The sequence below is a fragment of the Amblyraja radiata genome, chromosome 4 (genome assembly GCF_010909765.2).
Source record: "Amblyraja radiata isolate CabotCenter1 chromosome 4, sAmbRad1.1.pri, whole genome shotgun sequence".
In the NCBI taxonomy this organism is placed as follows: domain Eukaryota; kingdom Metazoa; phylum Chordata; class Chondrichthyes; order Rajiformes; family Rajidae; genus Amblyraja; species Amblyraja radiata.
The window spans coordinates 49,055,644-49,078,993 of NC_045959.1; the positions used below are offsets into that span (position 1 = coordinate 49,055,644).

General features: G+C 42.7%; 1 protein-coding gene across 1 annotated transcript in view; it reads left to right on the forward strand.

The window, feature by feature from the left end:
• Nucleotides 1–23,350, forward strand: part of cpa6 (carboxypeptidase A6) — a 47,949-nt gene that overhangs the window by 14,231 nt on the left and 10,368 nt on the right. The window contains exons 6-9 of the mRNA XM_033020384.1: nucleotides 2,022–2,165; nucleotides 17,322–17,460; nucleotides 17,792–17,882; nucleotides 20,492–20,694. Of these exons, the coding sequence (XP_032876275.1) occupies nucleotides 2,022–2,165; nucleotides 17,322–17,460; nucleotides 17,792–17,882; nucleotides 20,492–20,694 (577 nt within the window). The remainder of the gene's footprint in view (nucleotides 1–2,021; nucleotides 2,166–17,321; nucleotides 17,461–17,791; nucleotides 17,883–20,491; nucleotides 20,695–23,350) is intronic.

The following is a 23,350-nucleotide window of genomic DNA, read 5'->3' on the forward strand; positions in this document are numbered from 1 at the left end:
GGGTAGCAGTTGAAGGAACAGTATTAATATATTCAGCATGAGATGCAAAAATATTACAGAGTGTATCTGAAAGGAATGTGATATATATGAACTCACATTTTAAAATATTACGCACATGAAACCTATTATGTTTCGAAAGAGGCTTAAACTTAATTTGTAATGGCATTTTCTAACTTAACCTGCACAATATTAAAAGAAAGGGCTTGTATTGGACCCTCTACAGTTGCTTATCAACCAAATTTGTCTGATCCACAGAGTTAAGACATAAAATGAAGTGAATCGAAGGATGGCACGTAGGTCCAATGATATTCATGCCTCCAAGTTAGAAATCACCAATTTTAAGCCCCACTGCAGCCTGTCAGAAAATAGAAAGGCTGCTTAGTTCTAAAGAAACTCCTCTTCACAGATTTTCTTAGTCTTCCAGCTTTACTTTTCAAAAATATATCTCAATCTCTTTGGAATGTTACCATTGAATTTGCTTGCAGAACATTCCAAGCCACCCTATAGGTGGGCTATAGGACAGAGAATTCAAAAACACAGGGTATTTTTAATCCCTATATTTTTCCTCTGATTCTTCAAATTCTATCTATTTTGTTTATCGTTATTGATGGCCAGAAGAAATTAGAGAGAAAATAAGCAACTTCATATTCTTTGTTGCTTTGGACAATGTTGCTTCTAAAGAGAAATGTTTTATTGAACAAATTCTTTATTGATTGATTTGATTTAAATAGCCAATATCATATTTTGTGGAGATCTGTATTACATTGATTACTTGGGAGAAGCACTGTAGGCCAGGGTAATTCCGCTTTGCACTTACTACAATTTTACAAAAAATAAGAGCTGTTTGAATTAGAATTGAGTAAAAGTCAACTAAAAAATGCAGCTAATTATGTGATATTTCTCAATAAAAAATATATTTGGTTGAAAAATTTCACATAAACATCTGACTGAGAAAAACTATATGAGCTATTGTGTACATTTTACATTAGTTTTTGCCTTTTATTTTCATTTTACCTACATTTTCTTCATATCAACAGTATAACTTTGTTACTTCACTTAATGTATATTGTATCTTTATACGATTTTCTATCATTCACCTGCTCTCTGAATTATTTTTGATATTTTCTTCACAATCCTGTGATGTCGCCTTGCTCTGATGTCAAATCTGAACATTCTTCGTGTGTCTCAGTAAACTGAGCGATATGCATGAGAGGGAAACATCGATCAGCCATGATTGAAGGGGGAAGCAGACTCAACGGGCTGAATGGTCTAATTCTGCTTCAATGGCATATGAAAGTAATTGCAAGTGATAACGACAATAATGGAGCTTTACTAGATCATCTTTTCTCAAACGTGTGTATTTAGCCACTGAGTACCAACTTAACAGTGTCACGATTGAAAACTTGCACTTGTGGTTTTATATTAGTCTAGAACTTAATTGAGATATTACAACCACAAAAATATCTAAAAAACAGACTGCTGGTGCTATTGGAAGCCTAGTCTGAAAGATTGTTTTTTGACAGGATGAGGGTGGAGGTTTTAGGTGAGTGGAGGATATTGCAGGAATCACGCTGCTAAAAGAACCTTCTCTCCATCAGAGAGCATAGACATCACCAGCACTTTACTGAACCGGCTTTTGAATTATTCATGAATAAACAAGGAACTGCAGATGCTGGTTTACAAAAAAAAAGACACAATATTCTCCAGAGATGCTGCCTGACCAACTGAGTTACTCCAATACTTTGTGTCTTTGTTTTCTTGAACTCTCCAGGTTGCGACATGGAGGAGAATTTGGCAATATTCTTGATCAATGTAAATTCTGGAAAATGCCATTGACTGGGTCGAAAGGAGTGCTGGAATCTAAGCAATCGTCCCCCATCAGTGAACAGATGCCGGGTTTCCTGGTTACGTGGCCAAAGGACAATGTTGTGTTCATAGTGATGTGTGTGCCACACACTACTTGATAAAACTTTGAGCAGAGTTTCTTAACTGCAAGAATTTTCCATCTTTTTCAATGTTAGGATCCTTGTTTCTGATCTTCAAGAATTAATGGAGGAGCAAAGTGGCTCCTGTGCTCGCTGCCGCCGGTCTAATCCTCTCTACAACTATGAAGTCTATCACACTTTAGAAGAGGTACGCAAATTAAGCCACAACATTTTTAAGATGTGGCACTTTTATTTACGTGAAAGAAATACAGCATGATTTATAATGCAGCTTTAGTCATAATTGGAATGGAGACACAAGAGACTACAGTTACTGGAATCTTGAGTGACAAACAAAGTGCTGGAGAAACTCAGCGGGTCAGATAACATCTGTGGAGGGAAATGTACAGATGACGTTTCAGGTCGGGACCCTTCTTCGAAACGATGGAGTAAAGGAGAGAAATGTGGAAAACAGAGGTAAACTGGAAAAGCCTAGAAAGTGATAGGTGGATTCAGATTCAGATTCAGATTCAATTTTAATTGTCATTGTCAGTGTACAGTACAGAGACAACGAAATGCATTTAGCATCTCCCTGGAAGAGCGACATAGCAAATGATTTGAATAAATAATAATAAGTGTCCGGGGGGGGTGATTGGCAGTCACCGAGGTACGTTGTTGAGTAGAGTGACAGCCGCCGGGAAGAAGCTGTTCCTGGACCTGCTGGTTCGGCAACGGAGAGACCTGTAGCGCCTCTCGGATGGTAGGAGGGTAAACAGTCCATGGTTGGGGTGAGAGCAGTCCTTGGCGATGCTGAGCGCCCTCCGCAGACAACGCTTGCTTTGGACAGACTCAATGGAGGGGAGCGAGGAACCGGTGATGCGTTGGGCAATTTTCACCACCCTCTGCAATGCCTTCCGGTCGGAGACAGAGCAGTAGCCATACCATACTGTGATGCAGTTGGTAAGGATGCTCTCGATGGTGCAGCGGTAGAAGTTCACCAGGATCTGAGGAGACAGATGGACCTTCTTCAGTCTCCTCAGGAAGAAGAGACGCTGATGAGCCTTCTTGATCAGAGTTGAGGTATTGTGGGTCCAAGAGAGGTCATCGGAGATGTTGACTCCCAGGAACCTGAAGCTAGAAACACGTTCCACCTCCGTCCCGTTAATGTGGATGGGGGTGTGCGTGCTGCCCCTGGACTTCCTGAAGTCTACAATGAGCTCCTTGGTCTTCTTGGAGTTAAGGGCCAGGGTGTTGTCAGCGCACCATGCTGCTAAGTGCTGGACCTCCTCCCTGTAGGCCGACTCATCGTTGTTGCTGATGAGGCCAATCACCGTTGTATCATCTGCATACTTGATGATGGTGTTAGTACCATGTACAGGTGTGCAGTCATAAGAGGGAATAGAGGAGGGGGCTCAGCACACAGCCCTGTGGAACGCCGGTGTTCAAGGTGAGGGTTGAAGAGGTGTGCTTGTCTAACCTAACAGACTGGGGTCTGTTGGTTAGAAAGTCCAGTATCCAGTTGCAGAGGGAGGGGTCGATGCCCAGGTTACCGAGTTTGGTGATCAGTTTTGATGGTATAATGGTGTTGAATGCTGAGCTGTAATCGATGAACAGCATTCTTACGTAAGTGTCTCTGTTGTCGAGGTGGGAGAGGGCAGAGTGAAGTGCCGTTGAGATGGCATCCACCGTACTCCTGTTCTTGCGGTAGGCAAACTGATAGGGATCCAGTGTGGGGGGTAGGCAGCTTTTGAGGTGTGCCAGGACCAGCCTCTCGAAGCACTTGGTGATGATGGGGGTAAGTGCAACTGGGCGGAAGTCGTTAAGGCTTGCCGCAGTGGAGTGTTTTGGCACTGGCACGATGGAGGTGGTTTTAAGGCACGTGGGGACAACTGCTTGGACAAGTGACAGGTTGAAGATGTCAGTCCAGACGCCTGTCAGCTGCGCAGCACAGGCCCTGAGCACGCGCCCGGGGATGCCGTCAGGGCCAGCAGCTTTACGTGCATTAGTCCTACTCAGTGCCACGTATACGTTGTAGGGGGTGAGTGTGAGGGGTTGGTGATCGGCAAGTAGCACAGCCTTGATGGCTGTCTCTAGATTGTCCCTGTCGAAGCGGCCATAGAAGTGATTAAGCTCCTCAAGGAAGGAGGCGTCGCTGGATGTGGGGGTGGTGTTGGAGGGTCTGTAGTCCGTGATGGCCTGGATGCCTTGCCACATGCGTCGGGGGTCGGAGTTGTTGTTGAAGTGCTCCTCAATCCTGAGCTTATGGCAGTGCTTGGCCTACTTGATGCCCCTCTTCAGGTTAGCCCTGGCTGAACAGTAGGCTCGAGCATTGCCTGAAAGCGATGTCCCGTGCTTTCAGCAGTAGCCTGACATAGAAACATAGAAACATAGAAAGTAGGTGCGAGAGTAGACCACCAGGTCCGTCGAGCCCGCACCGCCATTCGCTCATGGCTGAACACTAAACAGACACACTTACCCACAAACAGTAGACACAAGACACAGAACACAAGACACTACCCTCCCCTTTATACCGCTATCACCCCTCTCCACCCCAAGAACCGCGTGATCTCCTGGGGGAGGCAAAAAACCGGATAAAAACCCAGGTCCAATTCGTGAAAAAAAATCCGGGAAATTCCTCTCCGACCCCAATCCAGGCGATCGACACTTGTCCAGGAGATCACTCAGGTCTTACTATACTAACCATACCTAGGTCCATATCCCTGCCCTCTCCCCGTAGCCCCTTATCCCCTTGGCAGCTAAAAAACCATCTATTTTAGTCTTAAATATATTTAACGTTTCTGCTTCCACTGCTCCCTGGGGCAGTGAATTCCATAAATTAACCACCCTCTGGGTGAAGAAGTTCTTCCTCATCTCAGTTTTAAAAGAGCCCCCCCTTATTCTGCAACTATGTCCCCTAGTTCTAGTTTCCCCGATCATTGGGAACATCCTCGGTGCATCCACCCGATCAAGGCCCCTCACGATCTTATATGTTTCAATGAGATCGCCTCTCATTCTTCTAAACTCCAAAGAGTAGAGTTCCAGCCTACTTAACCTTTCCTCATATGTCAATCCCCTCATTGCAGGAATTAATCTTGTAAACCTTCGCTGCACTGCCTCCAGGGCTAGTACATCCTTCTTAAGTATGGACCCCAGAACTGTACACAGTATTCCAAATGTGGTCTCACTAATACTGTGTACAGCTGCAGCAAGACCTCCGTGTTTTTATACTCAATCCCCCTAGCAATAAAGGCCAAAACTCCATTGGCCTTCCTGATTGCTTGCTGCACCTGCATACTAACTTTTAGTGATTCATGTACTAATACCCCTAGATCCCTTTGCGTTGCATTACAACGCAGCTCCTCCTCATTTAGAAAATAACTTGCCCTATCATTTTTTTTCCCAAAGTGAATGACTTCACATTTATTAGTATTAAATTTCATCTGCCAAGTTGTTGCCCACTCACCTAGCTTATCTATATCCTTTTGCAGACTCTTCCTATCCTCCTCATCCCCTACTTTTCCTCCCATTTTTGTATCGTCCGCAAATTTTGATATATTACACTTGGTTCCCTCCTCCAAATCATTTATATAAATTGTGAACAACTGGGGTCCCAGCACCGACCCTTGCGGAACCCCGCTAGTTACCGGTTGCCATCCCGAGTATGAACCATTTATCCCCACTCTCTGCTTCCTATTTGTTAGCCAATCCTCTACCCATGCTAATATATTACCCCCAATCCCATAATTTTTTATTTTTAGCAATAGTCTCTTATGTGGCACCTTGTCAAAAGCCTTTTGGAAGTCCAAGTATACCACATCCACCGGTTCCCCTTTATCCACCCGGGTTGTTACTTCCTCAAAGAATTCGAGCAGATTCGTTAAACAGGACTTCCCCTTCACAAAACCATGCTGGTTCTGTCCGATGAAGTCATGTTTATCCAAGTGCCCCGTTAGTGTTTCTTTAATAATTGTCTCTAACATTTTACCCACCACTGATGTTAGACTAACCGGTCTATAGTTACCCGCCTTCTGTTTACTTCCTTTTTTAAATATAGGTGTTACATTGGCCATTTTCCAATCCACTGGGACCGTTCCTGCCTCCAGGGAGTTTTGGAAAATTATCACCAATGCATCCACAATCCCCACCGCTATCTCCCTCAAGACCCTTGGATGTAATCCATCAGGCCCAGGGGATTTATCCTCCTTCAGTCTCATTAATTTCCCTAATACCACCTCCTTGGTGATCTTAATAGTATTTAGCTCCTCCATTCCTACCGCCCCCTGTTTATCCAGCGTTGGAATATTTTTTGTGTCTTCTATGGTGAAGACTGATACAAAATACTCGTTTAATGCCTTTGCCATTTCCATGTTCCCCACCAACAACTCTCCAGTCTCACCCTCCAATGGACCAACGTTCACCTTAGCCACCCTTTTTCTTTTTATATAGCTATAAAAACTCTTACTATTAGTTTTTATGTTGTTCGCTAAATTCCTTTCATAGTCTATTTTCCCCGTCTTAATTAATCTCTTAGTTATTTTTTGCTGACCTTTAAATGCTTCCCAATCCTCTACCCTCCCACTATCTCTGGCTACCTTATATGCCCTTGCCTTCAGCCGAATACTATCCTTTATAGTTTTACTGAGCCATGGCTGACTGTTCTTACCCTTACCCCTTTTTTTCTTCATAGGAATAAATTTTTCTTGAAGGTTATACAGTAGACCCTTAAACGTACACCACTGCTCATGTACCGTCTTATTCTTGAGTCTGCTATCCCAGTCAACTTTGATCAGCTCAGTCCTCATACCTTCATAATCCCCCTTATTTAGACTAAGCACCCTAGCCTGAGTTTCAACCTGCTCCCCTTCTATTTGAATATGGAATTCGACCATATTGTGGTCACTTGTTCCCAACGAGTCCCTAACTATGACATTTTTAATTAATCCTGCTTCATTACACAGGACCAGATCCAAGATTGCCTCCCCCCTTGTTGGTTCTGTGACATACTGTTCTAGGAACCCGTCTCTAATACATTCTATAAACTCTTCCTCTAGTCTACCCTGCCCAGTTTGGTTTGCCCAATTAATATGAAAATTGAAATCCCCCATGATTACAGCAGTTCCCTTTTTACATGCGTCAACTATTTGCAGATTTATGTTCTGACTAACAGCGTCACAGCTATTTGGAGGTCTATAAATTACACCCACTAGTGTTTTTTTCCCCTTGTTATTCTCTATCTGTACCCAAGCTGTTTCACTATCCTGATCCTTCAACGCAATATCCTTCCTCTCTATTGCCGTTATTCCCTCCCTTATTAAAAGGGCCACCCCTCCTCCCTTTCTTTCCTGTCTATCTTTCCTAATTGTCGAGTACCCCTCTATATTTAACTCCCAGTCCTGATCCCCTTGCAGCCATGTCTCCGTAATGGCCACGATATCATAACTATATATACTTAATTGCACCGTTAATTCATTTATCTTATTTCGAATACTCCGTGCATTTAGATAAAGCATTTTCAGATGATTTTTACTACCCTTCCTTTCCGTTTTTGCCCCTTTTACATCTAGAGCTTTATCTTCACACATTCTGTCTCCTGTCACATTTTGACTTTCCGTTTCCCCACTGATACCCTGCTCTATTTCCTCTACCCCTGCCGTTATTACCCCCCTTGATACCTCCCCCCCGCTACTTAGTTTAAAGACCTCTCTACTGCCCTAGTTATATGATTTGCCAGGACCCCAGTCCCAGCACCGTTCAGGTGAAGTCCGTCCTTACAGAACAGATCCCCCCTGTCCCAGTACTGGTGCCAGTGGCCCAAGAAACCAAACCCATTTTTCCCACACCAGTCTTTGAGCCACGCATTCAGCTTTTTAATTTTACGTACCCTCGCCGATTTGGCCCGTGGCTCAGGTAGCAATCCGGAGATCAGTACCCTCGAGGTTCTGCTTTTTAATTTATTCCCTAACTGCTCAAACTCCTTCAGCAGATCCTCCTTCCTCGTCCTTCCTATGTCATTGGTCCCCACATGGACCACGACCACTGGATCCTCCCCCTCCCTCTGCAAATTTCTCTCCAGCATCGCAGAGATATCCTTAACCCTAGCACCGGGTAGGCAACACAGCCTTCGGGACATGTTCTGCTGGCCGCAGAGAACCTTATCTACCCCATGAATAATACTATCCCCTATCACTACGGCATTTCTTCTAACTCCCCCCTCTTGAATGGCCCCCTGATCCACGGTGCTGCAGCCAGGTTGCTCATCCCTCCCACAGCCCCTGATCCCGTCCTTACATTGAGTAAGAGCCTCGGTCATGCTCGTCAGGGACAAGGGCTGTGGCTCCTGCCGCATCTCCTCCTGGTTCCCCCTACCTGCCTCGCTTATGGCCACACCTTCCTTTCCTTGCTCACTGCCTACTGAATTAGTTAAACTGGTCGGTGTGACCATCCCCTGGCACAAAACATCCAGGTAATACTCCCCCTCCCTGATGTACCGCAGCGTATGAAGTTGGGTCTCCAGCTCATCAATGCGGAGCTGGAGTTCCTCTAGCCTCAAACACTTACTGCAGCTGTAGGGATCTTCTACATCAATGGTGTCGACAAATTCCCACATCTCACAGTATTGGCACATCTCCTGGCCGCCCATCTTATATAAGTAATTAACTGGTCCTATTTAAGAATCCCCTACCCGGATTACTGTATTGATACACCCCTTATTTATATAATCCTACCTCCTATAAATGGGAAAGTACTCACCCCAGCCGTAAATTACCTACTGGTTTGGCTGTCTAGTGGTAATTCCGTCCGCTCTTCCTGTCTGGTCCACTGCTCCCTTGCAGTGCGTGGCAAACCTCTTTGCCTCTGTTAGCCTCTCGAGCCGCGGCTCCGTCCGTCCTCCCTCGGCGACAGCACCTGTGGCACCGCGGTCGTGACGTCCCTTCCGTTCCTGCAGAGCCTTCCTGTCCTGGGTGGAGTCTGCAGCTAACTGTGTGCTCACGTCCGGTAGGTCAGCCCTGCTCACGTCCCCACCTCTGACCTCGCTGTTCATCCATGGCTTCTGATTCGGGAATATGGTCACATGTTTGAGGGAGGTGACACTATTGATGGTGGAGTTTATAAAGTCCAGAACAGAGGATGTGTAGGAATCAATGTCCGTGTGGGAGTCAAGGGTGGCCTGGGCTGCAAACACCTTCCAGTCAGTGATTCCAAAACACTGCTGAAGTGTGAAGTCCGCTTCCTCTGACCAGACTTTAACTGTCCTCACAGTTGGTTTAACCCGTCTGATGAACGGGGAGTACTTAGGGAGCAGGAACAATGAGACGTGATCAGACTGACCAAGGTGGGGGAGGGGGATGGCTTTGTAAGCTTCAGCCATGTTGGTGTAGACTTTGTCCAGTGTCTTGTCTACTCTAGTGGGGAAGGAGACATGTTGGTGGAATTTGGGGAGTACAGTCTTCAGGTTAGAGTGATTGAAGTCACCCGCAACAATGAAGGCTGCCTCGGGGTTGTGCGTCTGTTGATTGCTAATGGCAGTATGCAGCTCTTTCATTGCAAGCTTGGCATTAGCATCAGGAGTGATATAGGCTGCAGTCACAACAGTGGAGGTGAACTCTCTGGGCAGATAGAACGGTCTGCATCTAACCAAGAGGAACTCAAGGTTAGCTGAGCAGTGACTCTCGATGATGGTGGAGTCCGTGCACCATGCTTTATTTACATAAATGCACAGACCCCCACCTCTGGTCTTACCGGAGTCTGATGTCCTGTCCGCTCGGAGTAAATGACGCCCCGATAGCTGGATGGCGCTGTCAGGAACGTCAGTGTTGAGCCAAGTTTCCGTGAAGATCAGGATGTTACAGTCCTTGATCCAGTTGTGGGAGGTGATCCTTAGCCGGAGTTCGTCCATTTTGTTTGCCAGTGAGCGCACGTTGGCGAGGAAAAGGCTGGGAATCGCTACCCTGTGTGGGGCTAGCTCTAACCTGGCCTTTAACCCACCTCTGCGTCCCCGGCGGTGTTTTCGTACGCGTTGTCGTCTGTTGGTGCTTCTGGTCGGCCGTGCTGGCTTGGTGCGCGCTGGTGTTCTGCCGCTCCGTTGCTCCGCGTCTGCGTCTCCGTGGCTCCGCAGGCGGTCTTCAGCCCCATGGCTCTGCTGATGGTCTCCAGCCCCGGGGCTTACCTGGCGTTCTCCAGCCCAGCAGGTCGGGTGGCGGTCTCCAGCTCCGCGGTGTTCTCCAGCTCCACGGGTCGGGTGGTGTTCTCCAGCTGCGAGGGTCAGGTGAGCTCCACGGCTAGGGTAGCGTTCTCCAGCTCCACGGGTCGGGTGGTGTTCTCCAGCTGCGAGGGTCAGGTGAGCTCCACGGGTCGGGTGGCGTTCTCCAGCTCCGGGGCTCACCTGGCGTTCTCCAGCTCCGCGGGACGGTTGGGCTCCGCGGGTCGGGTGAGGGCCGCGGGTCGGTTGGGCTCCGCGGGTCGGGTGGGCTCCGCGGGTCGGGTGAGGACCGAGGGTCGGGTGAGGGCCGATGATACAGGCGAAGGGAGGGTGATTGGACCTCGGATGGTGATAGTGACAAAGGCTGTCGGTAAAATCGAGACAAAAGGGTGTCTGAGGAGGAAAGAAGTGGAAGAGTGAAAAAGATTTGAGGGGAGACGAGGATAATGTTTCTCACCGTAAGAATAATCAAGATTCTAAAGCTAACTGGGTTAAAGGATGGTTAGGTAAATTAGTAATGGGTTAAAGTAAAATAACAGAATTTTAAAATTTTAATGCATATTTCTGAAGATATTTTACTGCAGCAATATACGTTTTCAGTTGTGTAAGCCTTGATTATGTAGTGTCAAGCATATACCCATATAAATGCAGAAAATAGAACAACGTAGACACAAAGTGCAAGAGTAACTCCACGGGTCAGGGAGCATCTCTGGAGAAAAAGGATGGGTGGCTTTTCAGGTCAGAACCCTTCTTCAGACTAAAAGTATAGGGGAGGGAACTGGAACAAATCCGAGCCGGCAACCTTTTGGCACCCATCTTTTTTTCTCCAGAGATGCTGCCTGACCAATGACCAATAATTTGGATCCTTATTTCCTTTTTTCTCAACCATTTTCTATGGCAGTGCATGCTTCATTGTCCACTGGCCACTGTAGTATTTCTTAATTTTATTTTCCTCTTTCATCTTCTGTCCTTTCCTTGAACTGGTCCATTATGTACATTTCAGATTGCCATGGCATAGGAAGGATATGATGAAGTCAGAAAGGGTGCAGAAAGGATTTTCACAGCTATAAGGAGCAATCGGATAGGTTGGGACAGATTCCCTGAAGTGAACAAGGCTGAGTGGTGACCTTATATAGATTTCCAAAATTATGAGAGGCATACATAGGTAGATGGTCATAGTATTTTACCCATGGTAAGGGAGTCTACAAATTGAGGGCTTAGTTTTACAGTAAAAGGGGAAGGGTTTAAAGAGGACCTGAGGAGCAGGTTTCTCACACAGGAAGTGTGGGTATAAAGACCAATCTGCCAGAGGAGGCAGTGGCGGCCAGTACAATTGCACGTTTTAAACAACATTCGGACAGGTTTATGGATGAAAAAGATTTTGAATAATATGGGTCAAATGCAGACAATTGAGATGAGCAGATAAACTTGGTTGGCATAGGTGAGTTTAGTTTAGTTTATTATTATCACCTGTACCGAGATACAATGAAAAGCTATTGTTTGTGTACTATCCAGTCAAGGAAAATACTAAGCGTGATTAAAATAAAGCTGTCCACATTGTAGGATAAATGGCACAACATTTAGTGCAAGATTAAGTCTGATACGGTCCAATTAAAGATAGTTCAAATGTAATCTTGCGGGTTTAGATCAGAAAGAGAGAGAATCACTAGGTGCTGAAATTACGATAAAAGACATCGAAGAGTCAATTAAATCTTTAAAAAACGGAAAGGTTGCAGGTCCTGATGGTCTAAGTTCTGAATTTTATTAAAAAAATGTTATGATCTGGTTTCACCACGCCTACAGACACTGTACAAATACGCTTACACTCAACAGAAACTCCCAGAAACTCTAAATGAATCTACAATCATACCAAAAACGGATAAGGATCTTGAAGACCCAGGTTCATATAGAGCAATAGCTCTCTTAAATACTGATCAGAAAATATTAACTAAAATTCTATCTCATAGATTGAGTTTAGTGATTAACAAATTAATACACCCCGACCAAACAGGTTTTATTCCAAAACGTTACTCATTTTATAATCTGAGAAGACTATTCAATATTATATACTCCAATAGAATTCCTAATGCAGATCTAGCAATTATTTTGTTAGATGCTGAAAAAGCATTTGACCAGGTAGAATGGCCATATTTATTTTCTGTGATAGAAAAATTTCAATTGGGAGAGAAGTACTGTACATGGGTTAAATTGTTATACTCTAATCCAACAGCTAGAATATTAACAAACCAAATGTTAACAACTAAATTTAATCTCTCTAGAGGTTGTAGACAAGGATGTTCACTATCCCCACTATTATTTGCTCTTGCAATTGAACCATTAGCAGAAAGCGTTAGAACCCATCCAGGAATATACGGATACAACACTAGAGACACAAGGAATAAAATTTCTTTATATGCAGATGATGTACTAATATATATTACAAAGTTAGAAACTAGTATTCCAAATCTATTAAATTTAATAACTCAATTTGGTCAGTTTTCAGGATATAGAATTGGAATAAAAGTGAAATCATGCCAATAACAAAACTCAATTTACATACATTACAACAATTCCCTTTTAAAATAGTTAAAGATAAACTTAAATACTTAGGAATCTATGTAACTAAGACATGTACCTCTTTATTTAAACTAAATTTTCCACCCTTACTGAATAAACTACACAAGAATATTCAATACTGGAAAACACTTCCCATTTCAATGCTTGGTAGAATTAATGCTCTAAAAATGATCTTCTTACCGCAACTACTGTACCTATTTCAATTAATCCCGATATATATCCCAAAAACTTTTTTCAAAAAAGTCGATTCCATTGTTACAAGTTTTATTTGGGATTATAAGAATCATAGAATAAGTAAAAAACATTTATGTAAGTCAAAGATAAATGGAGGTTTGGCTTTGCCAAATTTCTTGTTTTATTTCTGGGCAGTCCATATTAAAAACATGAATTTCTGGCTGGAAGAAATGGATCAACAACCAGATTGGTTAAGGATGGAAAAGGAAGACTGTTTACCTTTTGAAATTGGTCCGATTATATTTGCTCCCACAAAACTGCACAAAAAAACCTATAAGGAAAACCCCATAATACATAGTGGAATACGAATTTGGAAACAATTAAAAAAAGCTTTAAAACTGAATAATAGACCACTATGCCTTCCCATTGTAAATAATCCTTTATTCAAGCCATCCTTATTGGATAAAGGTTTAACACAATGGAAAAATTATGGAATTAAAAAAATTGGACATCTTTATGGGAAAGGCACTTTTCTTTCATTTCAAGAGTTACAACAGAATCATGGACTGCACTCAAATAATCTCTTCAGATATCTACAAATTAGAGATTATGTTAAATCTAATACACAAGTCTACAGGACTAGGGAACCAGAAATCCTTGATGAATGTTTGAACAAGCATCCTAAAACTGAAAAATTAATAGCTTATATTTATAACACCCTCCTAAACAACGCGGTACCATCGATGGAACCAAATAGATACACATGGGAAAATGAATTAGGTCATCCTATAACGAAAGATATGTGGGACGAAAGTTTACAACATATACATCAATGCTCGTTAAATGCCAGACATGCTTTAATACAATTTAAAGTCTTACATAGATTACACTACTCCAAAATAAAACTAAATAGAATCTTCCCACATATCTCTCCTATTTGTGATAAATGTCTACATCTAGAGGCTAATTTAACACATAAGTTTGCAAATTGTACAAAAATTAAACATTTCTGGACTGATATTTTTGAAATAATTTCAGAAGTTATTAATACTAAACTGGATCCAGACTCAAAATTAATAATACTTGGAATATCAGAACAAAGTTTAACACTCACAACAAGCCAAAGAAATTTCCTCGACTACAGTATAATAACCGAGAAAAAATTAATATTAAAATTTTGAAAAGGCCCTATAACACCCACAATTAAAATGTGGATTGTGGAAATGTCAGAGAATAAAATTAAATTAAAAAAAGATAGTTCAAAGGTCACCAATGAGGTCGGAAGAAACTCCCTGAATCCGGAGGTATTCATTTTCAAACTTCTGTACCTTCTGCCTGATGGGAGACGGCAAAAAAAGGGAATGAGACTGTGCCTTTAGTTTAGTGATTCAGCGCGGAAACAGGCCCTTCAACCCACCAGGTCCGGGCTGACCAGCAATCCCCGCACATTAACACTATCCTACACCCACTAGGGACAATTTTTGCATTTACCGATCCAATTCACCTACAAACCTGTACGTCTTTGGAGTGTGGGAGGAAACCGAAGATCTCGGAGAAAACCCACGCAGATCACGGGGAGATCGTACAAACTCCGTACAGACCCATAGTCGGGATCGAACCCGGGTCTCCGCAAGGCTGTAAGGCAGCAACTCTAATGCTGCGCCTCCGTGACTGCCTTGATTATGCTGGTGGCCTTGCCGAGGCAGTGTGATGTGTAGATGAAGTCAGCGGAAGAGAGGTTGTTTGCATGATGGTCTGCGTGACATCCACAACTCTCTGCAATTTCTTGTGGTCTTGAATGGAACTGTTCCAAACTGTGATGCACCATGATAACATGCTTTCTACAGCACATATGTAGAAGTTAGTGAGGGTATTTGGGGACATGCTGAACTTGCTAAGCCTTTTAAGGAAGTAGAGGCGGTGTGTTTTCATAGCTTTGATGTGGATGGTCCAGGACAAATTGCTGGCAATATTTATTCCTAATAACTTGAAGCTTTCGATCAACCACTTTGGCGCCATCAATGTATCAATGTTTTTGTTTGTAGGCAGGGTATATGTACTGCTTCACTTCTTGAAGTCAATCACAATCTCTTTTGTCTTGCCGACATTGAGGGAGAGGTTATTGTCAAAGCACCAGTTTGCAACGTTCTCAATGTCCTTTTTGTACTCCATCTCATCATCATTTGCTGTCGTCTGTGAACCTAAATTAAATTGGATTGTATTTGACTCTACAGTCATGGGTGTATAAGGATTATAGTAGGGGGCTAAGAACGCATTCTCACAGGACGCCAGTGTTGAGGATTATTGTAGAGGATGGTTTGTCACCTATCCTCATTGATTGTGGATTAGATGTGTAAGGAGATTGCACTTCACTATAAAAATAATAGGGTAGCATTAGTGACAAATTTTAACTTCCATGAAATTAACTATGCCACCCTTCGTGCAAAGGGCTGTCTGTATGGAGTTTATATATTCTCTCTGTGACCACATGGGTTTTCTCTGGCTGCTCTGGTTTCCTCCCATGTTCCAAAGAAGTGAAGGTTTGTCGGTTAATTGGGTTCTGTAAATTGCCCCTAGCATTAAGGATGCGAGCCTGAGATAACATAGAGCTAGTGCATGGCAGGCTCGGCCAGAAGGTTAGATCGCATGGAATCTGAGGTGAGCTAGCCAATTGAATTCAAATTGGAGTCAAAGGGCAGTAGTGAAGAATTATCTTTCTGATTGGAGGCTTAGGACCACTGGAGTGCCACAGAGGTTGGTGCTGTGTCCGCTGCTGTTTGATATCCATTAATGATTTGGTTGACAATGTACCTAATATTATCAGTAATTTTGCAGATGTCACTAAAATAGGGGGTATCTATTGGTATCTAGGGGGTAGATAGTGAAGAAGGTTATCTAAGTTGGGAAGCTGGGCCAAGAGATGGCAAATGGAATTTTACTCTGACAAATATGAGATGTTACGCTTTGGCATGTCGAACCAGGGCAGGACTTGGTTAGTAAATGATAGAGGCCTGGGGAGATTACTGAACAGATAGATCTGAGAGCACATGTGCATGGTTCCCGAAAGGTGGTGAGTCAGGTGAACAGTGTGGTGAGAATATATTTGGCATGCTTGCCTTCATTGGGAAGGTTATTGAGTATAAAAGTTGGCACATTATGATGCAGCTGCACAAATTGTTGGTGTGACCACACTGGGAATACTGTGTGCAGTTCTGTTTGCCTAGCTACAGAAAGGATGTCATTTAGTTAGAAAGATGTTACCTGAATTTGCAAGCTTGAGTTGTTGGGAGAGGTTGGATAGGCTTGGACTTTTTAGAATGATTGAGGCTGAGGGGGTGACCTTATTGAGGTGTGCAAAATCATGAGGGGCACAGATAACGTGAACGCTCACAGTGTTTTTCCTGGGGTGGAGGATTCTAAAACTGGATGGCATAGGTTTGTCGTGAGAGGGGAGAGATTTAAGAACGACCGCAGCGGCATCTTAACAGCGTCGGGGGAATCCGGCGTGGGGGGGCTGCCGTGAGGGAGGAGTGGGGGTGGGGAGAACAATGGACGACCCAGAGAGGGGGGAGGGGGAGGGGGGAGAACATATGAACACAGTTAGATTGTAACTTTGTCGGCACTGTATTTTGCGACTATTTGCATACCTTGGGCATGCAAGCAAAGAATTTCACGCCGTATTGTCACGTGTGACAATAAATTATTCCATTCCGTTCCATCCATTCCAACTTTTTCACTCAGGGCAGTCGTTTCTGAAATGAGCTACCAGAATAAGCTCTAGAAGCAGAGACAATTGTGATTATTAAAAGACATTTGGACAAGTATAGGAAGAATTTGGGATGACAGATGGCACAATGGGCTAAGTGTTCGGCTGGCAACCTGAAGGTGGCCGGTTCGAATCCTGCTTGGAGTGTGTACTGTCGTTGTGTCCTTGGGCAAGACACTTCACCCACCTTTGCCTGTGTGTGAATGTGTGTGTGTGTGTGTGAGTGATTGGTGGTGGTCGGAGGGGCCGTAGGCGCAGAATGGCAGCCACGCTTCCGTCAGTCTGCCCCAGGGCAGCTGTGGCTACAGAAGTAGCTTACCACCACCGAGTGTGACTGAGGAGTGAATGAATAATGCGATGTAAAGCGCCTTGAGTATTAGAAAGGCGCTATATAAATCCCATCCATTATTATTATTATTAATTTAGAAGGATATGGGTTAAATGCAAGTTAAATGGGACTAGCCCAACATGACAAACTTGGTCAGCATGGACAAGGTGGGCCTAAGGGCCTGTTTCCATACTGTAGCATGTACAGCTCTATGATTCTATGAATGTAAATCACATTGTTTTCATAATGTAAATAACAATGTGTAGATTAAGACTTTCTATCAGAAAAGTATTTTAACCCTGCATATGCAGTGAGTGCTATGGGTTTTCAATTATAATATATTTTGGATTGAAGCAAAAACACTTTTTTTCTTCTACTTAAGGCTGTACAAAAATATCGCAGTGATCCTGTAATCCGAAGGCTTCTAAATCAACTGTATTTTTACGTCATGCCTGTTTTTAATGTAGACGGATACCATTACAGCTGGACAACTGTAAGTGAATTATTTGATTTAATTCTCTTAATCATGTCATCTAAAGATCAGTTTCAATTAGTCCATCTTGATGTCTTCTTTAAAAGAAGCAGTTTGATCTCTTGCATTCTATAACATAATGAATGAATTCATAAAGTTAAAGGGCAATTAAAATTATTTTTCTTTCTTTGATCTCCTAAAGAAAATTTGTCTCCAGTTCTTAGAAATAATCTCATGGCTCTGCATTTTCAGATGGTCTTTTGCTTCATGCTGCAAGCAATTAGAGAAGATATTATTTAAAAGGTTGCGCTGATCATAATTTTTAGATATACTATTTTTGCATCATATTTAGGATAGATTCCGGAGAAAAACACGTTCCAACAGTACTAATTTCAGTTGCCGCGGTGTTGATGCCAATCGGAATTGGAAGATCAAGTGGTGCAGTAAGTTCAGACGTGAAATATTTTTCATTTCTCTTGATAATAAAGGTAATAAGATAAATTCAGTGAACCCCATCCCATGTCAATCTAATTTATAGTCATTTGAACGATTAAGTCATTTATCCACCTCTTAGTTGTAGTCTATTACAAATATTTATCACACTTTGAATAAAAATATATCCTGAGCTTCCATCTTTTAAAATTGTTTATACATGAGTATATACTCCCCTCTATCCATTTATGCTCCCCTCTCACATATACTCGCACACTATGGGGAAGATGGGGGGGCCTGCGGTTGTAGGGTTCAAGGCAGCAGTGGAGCATGATGCACTGCACAGCCTCTGAAGCTAAGATGTGGTTTGTAGAATATTGCATTTGATGATAGAACTTCTAAATCATAGAACTTTAGGCAGCACTGCAATTAGAGCACCTAGGGTTCGATGCTGGCACTGACTACTGCAATCATCTTCTTCCACTGCCATTTGAGTGAATGACTGAAGAGCCTTCTTGCCTCTCTGGATACAGGATATCTCTCCTCCTGTACCTACACATCTGATGCAGCAGAGGCAGACTAGTTTTGAGTTGTTGTTTGCTCATGAATTAGTTTTTTGCAGTAACCTGCAAACAAAGTTATTTGTTTTCACTGTAAATAGCATTTGCTGCTTTGGGCAAACAGCAAAAAATTAGTGTGCATTCTAATGGGGTGAAGCAGGATTAGCACACAGCATGCTCTTTGCTATCCAACTTAGTCTCACAGAGTTTACAGAAGAAACTCAATTTGGCTCATCAAATTTATGCAGTTACTTTTACACGACCATCCAAAATTATTCGTAGATTTAGAGGGATATGGGTCAAAGGTGGGCAAATGGGCTAGCCTAGATGAGACATCTTAGTTGGCATGGACAGGTTGGGCTGATGGGTCTGTTTCCTTGCTGTTTCACTTTTTTTTAAATAATTTCTGTCCTCCTTTCCTTCTACATAAATATGTTTTCTTTATTGTGTTTTTATGTGATAATTGATTGATGATTCCCCCTCTGACAAAAAAAGAATGGATTAGATTCAAACATTGAAGCAGCCCTTGCATGTGTGCAATAACACTTGAACAATATTATCCTGCATGTTCAGATAATCATAGTAATTCTCATGTAGTAGGATATGTGCAATGTTCATCATCAACAATGGAAAATCCACTCACCTCTTGATGATAATAATAATAATAATAATATTAATAATAATAAATTTTATTTATGGGCGCCTTTCAAGAGTCTCAAGGACGCCTTACAAAAATTTAGCAGGTAGAGGAAAAACATGTAATGGGAATGAAATAAATAGTAGAGACATGACTAGTACACAAAGTAAAGACAGAATGACAATCAACAGCAGTGCATCACTGTAACCTTTGCACAAGAATCTTTCTAAGTAGTTTCTTCTTTGTTGCTGGCCTAAAACATTAAAATGTCCTACCTAGGCAACAATGCCGTGGGAGTTCCTTCACCACAGGGACTGCATCTATTCTCCACTGCATGAATTTTAAACATGGCTTATTTTAAAAATTTCCTCTAACTCAAAAGAGAGAAAACCAAAAGGTGATTCTAAGAAGTAAAAGTATAAGAAGATATTTAGTGTAATTACAAAGTTTACAAATTAAATCTCTCATTACTAATGGAAAATATGTTTTATTTGATATTTTTGTATAACTTTAATAAAAGTTGTGCATTAACCTGATTTTATGTTCCCATAGTATAATTGGCATGATTACATCAGTTATATATTTTCAAGAGATTTCAAATTTATTTTGTCACATACACCTTTCGGTGTAGTGAAATTATATGCAGTTATATATTTTTAGTATATATATTGTCAGATAATGACAATATGGAGTATTTTGGCTATCTTTATCTACCATGACACCTGACATCATAAAACAAACTGGGCAGAAGAAGGTCTCTGTCAAACCTGGCTTATATTTATAAAATGAAAATATAGAAACTCCTATGGTCAACAATTAAATAGAAACGTGACTTTTTATTTCAGGTGCTATGCATTTTGACATTTTCTGCTTTTTAGATTCCATGTGATGATTATGTTTTCATGTTTCAGACATATAGAGGTGATTTCAAACATTATTCTAATCTACAAAAGCAAATCATTATCAACTATTTAAGTGATTGTAATCCTGGCATCATTATATTTCCTCTATAATATTAATGTTTTTTAAATATTACCAGTTTTCTGATTTAAAGCACTGTCCCACGGTACGAGTTCATTCCAAAAGCTCTCCCGAGTTTGCCCTGATTCGAACTCGAAGATTTACGGTAAAGGCCACTCGTTGGTACTCGGGGCTCTCGTGGACATTTTTCAACGTTGAAAAATCTTCACGAGTCTTCCCGTGCTTACCTGCGTTAGCGAGTCTTCCCGAGTACCTGCCGTTAGCGTTACGAGCCGCTAAGAGATGTCCCCGAGCTCCGACGTACCCGCTACGTTCATTCCCCGTGCTTACCATGAGTTTGATTTTTTTTTTAACTCGGGAGAGCTCTTGGAATGAACTCGTACCGCGGGACAGGGCTTTTACTCTCTAGCTTCTACGTATAACAATGTTTTGTAATTCTTAGGTGAAGGGGCATCATTGCATCCTTGTGCTGATACATACTGTGGACCCATGCCAGAATCTGAACCAGAAGTAAAGGCTGTTGCAAACTTCTTGCGTAAAAACAAGAAACAAGTTAAAGCATACATTTCATTCCATTCATATTCACAGATGCTCCTATATCCTTATTCCTATAGTGAAGCAATCATTCCTAACTTCAATTGTGTGGTAAGTAGAATTAACCTAAATTGATGTTTTAATCATATTACAAGATGGTGTCAGTGCCTGTTTAACAAATCAAAGTGCAAAAAAAAAAATCTCGGTTTCTTGATGTTGTAGGCAGGATGTTAACAATTATTTGCCAATTGTGAATCAAACAATAATAATAGATATTATTTAAAATGTATTTGATTGTACATTGTGTCCATTTCATAGCTGAAGCTGCTTTAAAAGCAGGAGGGGATCAAGTAGAGATCAAAGGTTGAGCAGGGCTGGGACTAGAATAATATGTAGGGGGCGCTCCTCTGTGTGCAGCCATGTCAGCAGCGCGTCAGTTTTTCCAGCTTTTTTTTATTTTTTAGTATGTTTTAAAGTGTGTATTTTGTGTTCCTTCGTGTGTTTTGTGTGGGGGGTGGTGTGGGGGGGTAAGGGGGAAACCGCTTCGGTCGCCTCCTCCATGGAGAGGCGACTTTTTCCAGGTCGTCTCCCCCGTGGCCTAACATCAAGGATCGACGCGGCCTTTCCCGGAGACGCGCCCGGGGCTTCAGCGGCGGGCGCAGCGCGGACTCTCGGCATGGAGCGGGTGAACCCTCGCTGGAGGGGAGCGCTCCGTTTTGCTGGCCCGGGGCAGCCGGCAGCCTGAAGTCGCAGCCTGAAGCCGCGGTCTGCAGAGCTCCAGCTGGTGCGGCGTCTACAGCCCGGGATCCCTCGTCGGGGACCCGGGGGAAGAAGAAGCCATCACTGCCGGCCCTGCGGCCAACTTCTACCGCGGGTGCGGCATGGACTTACCATCACCCCTGGAGGGGAGCTTCAACCGCCGGCCCTGCAGTCTGCGGTGCTTCTGGCTGCGGCGGGGACTTTAAATCTCGACCGCCGGCCTGCGGCCTACAACAATCTAAAGCTGCGGTCTCCGGTGAGGAAGAGCCGATCCTGGACTGACTGGACTCTGGTCCTGTACACGGGGGGGAAATGGAGGAGGACTGGCCAAATTTTTGTGCCTTCCACCACAGTGATGAATGCTGTGGTGGATGTTTGTGTTACAGTTTTATTGTGTGTTCTTTATTATTGTACTGCTGCTGACAACCCAAATTTCCACCAACCCTGGTTGTGTGGCAAATAAATTATATCTATCTATCTATCTATCTATCAGAGATAGGATATGCTGGTTAATGAGAAATTTGTGTGAAAGTAACAGAATAGGTTTGGGTCTTTCATTTCACAGCTAAATAGTTTGAAAAAGTAAGAAGAGAAGGCTACCTCAAATAATAAAATTCAAGTTTGTAAGTAAAGTTTTGAATACAGCATAGGTTTTCCTTTACTGCACCTCAGTGTCGAATAATATTTAAGGAGTTGCTTTCCAAATGTAACAAGATTCCATACCTGGAGCCAAGTAATAGTACAGGTTTAATTATTTTTATTGAAAGGAAACAATTAACATGTTAATATTCTACATTACTGGAAGACCTCTATACGCCATTAGTCTATATGATAAATTATGGGATTGTGCGCTGTAGTGGAGATGAGGGTATTGTTTTACGATGATTTACCTTAACAAATTAATGAAGGAGCATGAAAAAATTGCCGTTCTCCAGCCATTATGGATAAGTGCTGAGTGTCAAGTTTATTGTCAAATGTGAGGTACACTAATAATAAGAATCTTGCTTACAGCAATGTCACAAACACATAGACTTAGAAAACACGCAAACATAAATTATCCATTCATTACACGCAAATTCTACAAGACAAGACATAAGTGCAAAAGTATACAATCAGAAAACAAGTCCATCATAGTGCAAAAGGGATATTGGTATTTGATTTTTCTAAGCCATACATGTGCAACAGGTAGTATAAAGCGAAAAATACCAGAGTGCAGAATAAGGTGTCACAGCATTCTAGTGTTACGGCGACAGAGGTGCCAATAAAAGAAGAAAGTACAAGGGGCACAATGAGATGGGCTGGGAGATGCGGAATACACACCTAGCTAATGAGAGGAGTGTTTAGTAGTCTGATCAGACCAGGGAAGTAGCCATTCCTAATCCGCTGAAATATGCTTTCCAACCTGTGTGTGTTCTGCCCAACAGGAGGGTGGTTTGCAATATTCTATTTCCAATGTAGGGTTAGCGTTGTACAAGTCAATTGAAGAGCCTAATTGTTGTTAGAAAGTAGATGTTACTGAACCGGGCGGTGTTTGACTTCTGGATTTTGTACCCCCTGCCTGATGGGAGCAGCGAGAATGGAGCATGGCCCAGATGGTAAGGTACCTTGATGAAGGATGCTACCTTCTTAAGGAAGTGCCTCATGTTGGATGCTTTCCTTGATGGCGAGGGCGGTGCTTGTGACAGATTGGGCTGAGTCCATCACTCCCAGCAGCCTCTTGCCTTCTTATGTGTTGGAATTGCCATGCCAGGCCATGATGTAACCAGTCAGGATACTTTGTGCAGTGCTTCAATAGATGTTGTTTGAGTATTCAATGACATCGATGTTTCCATTACTGGGAGATTCCAGAACTAGAGGTCATAGCCTCAGAATTAAAGGACGTTCTTTTAGGAAGGAGATGAGGAGAAATGTCTTTAGTCAGAGGGTGGTGAATCTGTGGAATTCATTGCCACAGAAGGCTGTGGAGGCCCTCAGTGGATATTTTTAAGGCAGAGATTGATAGATAGAT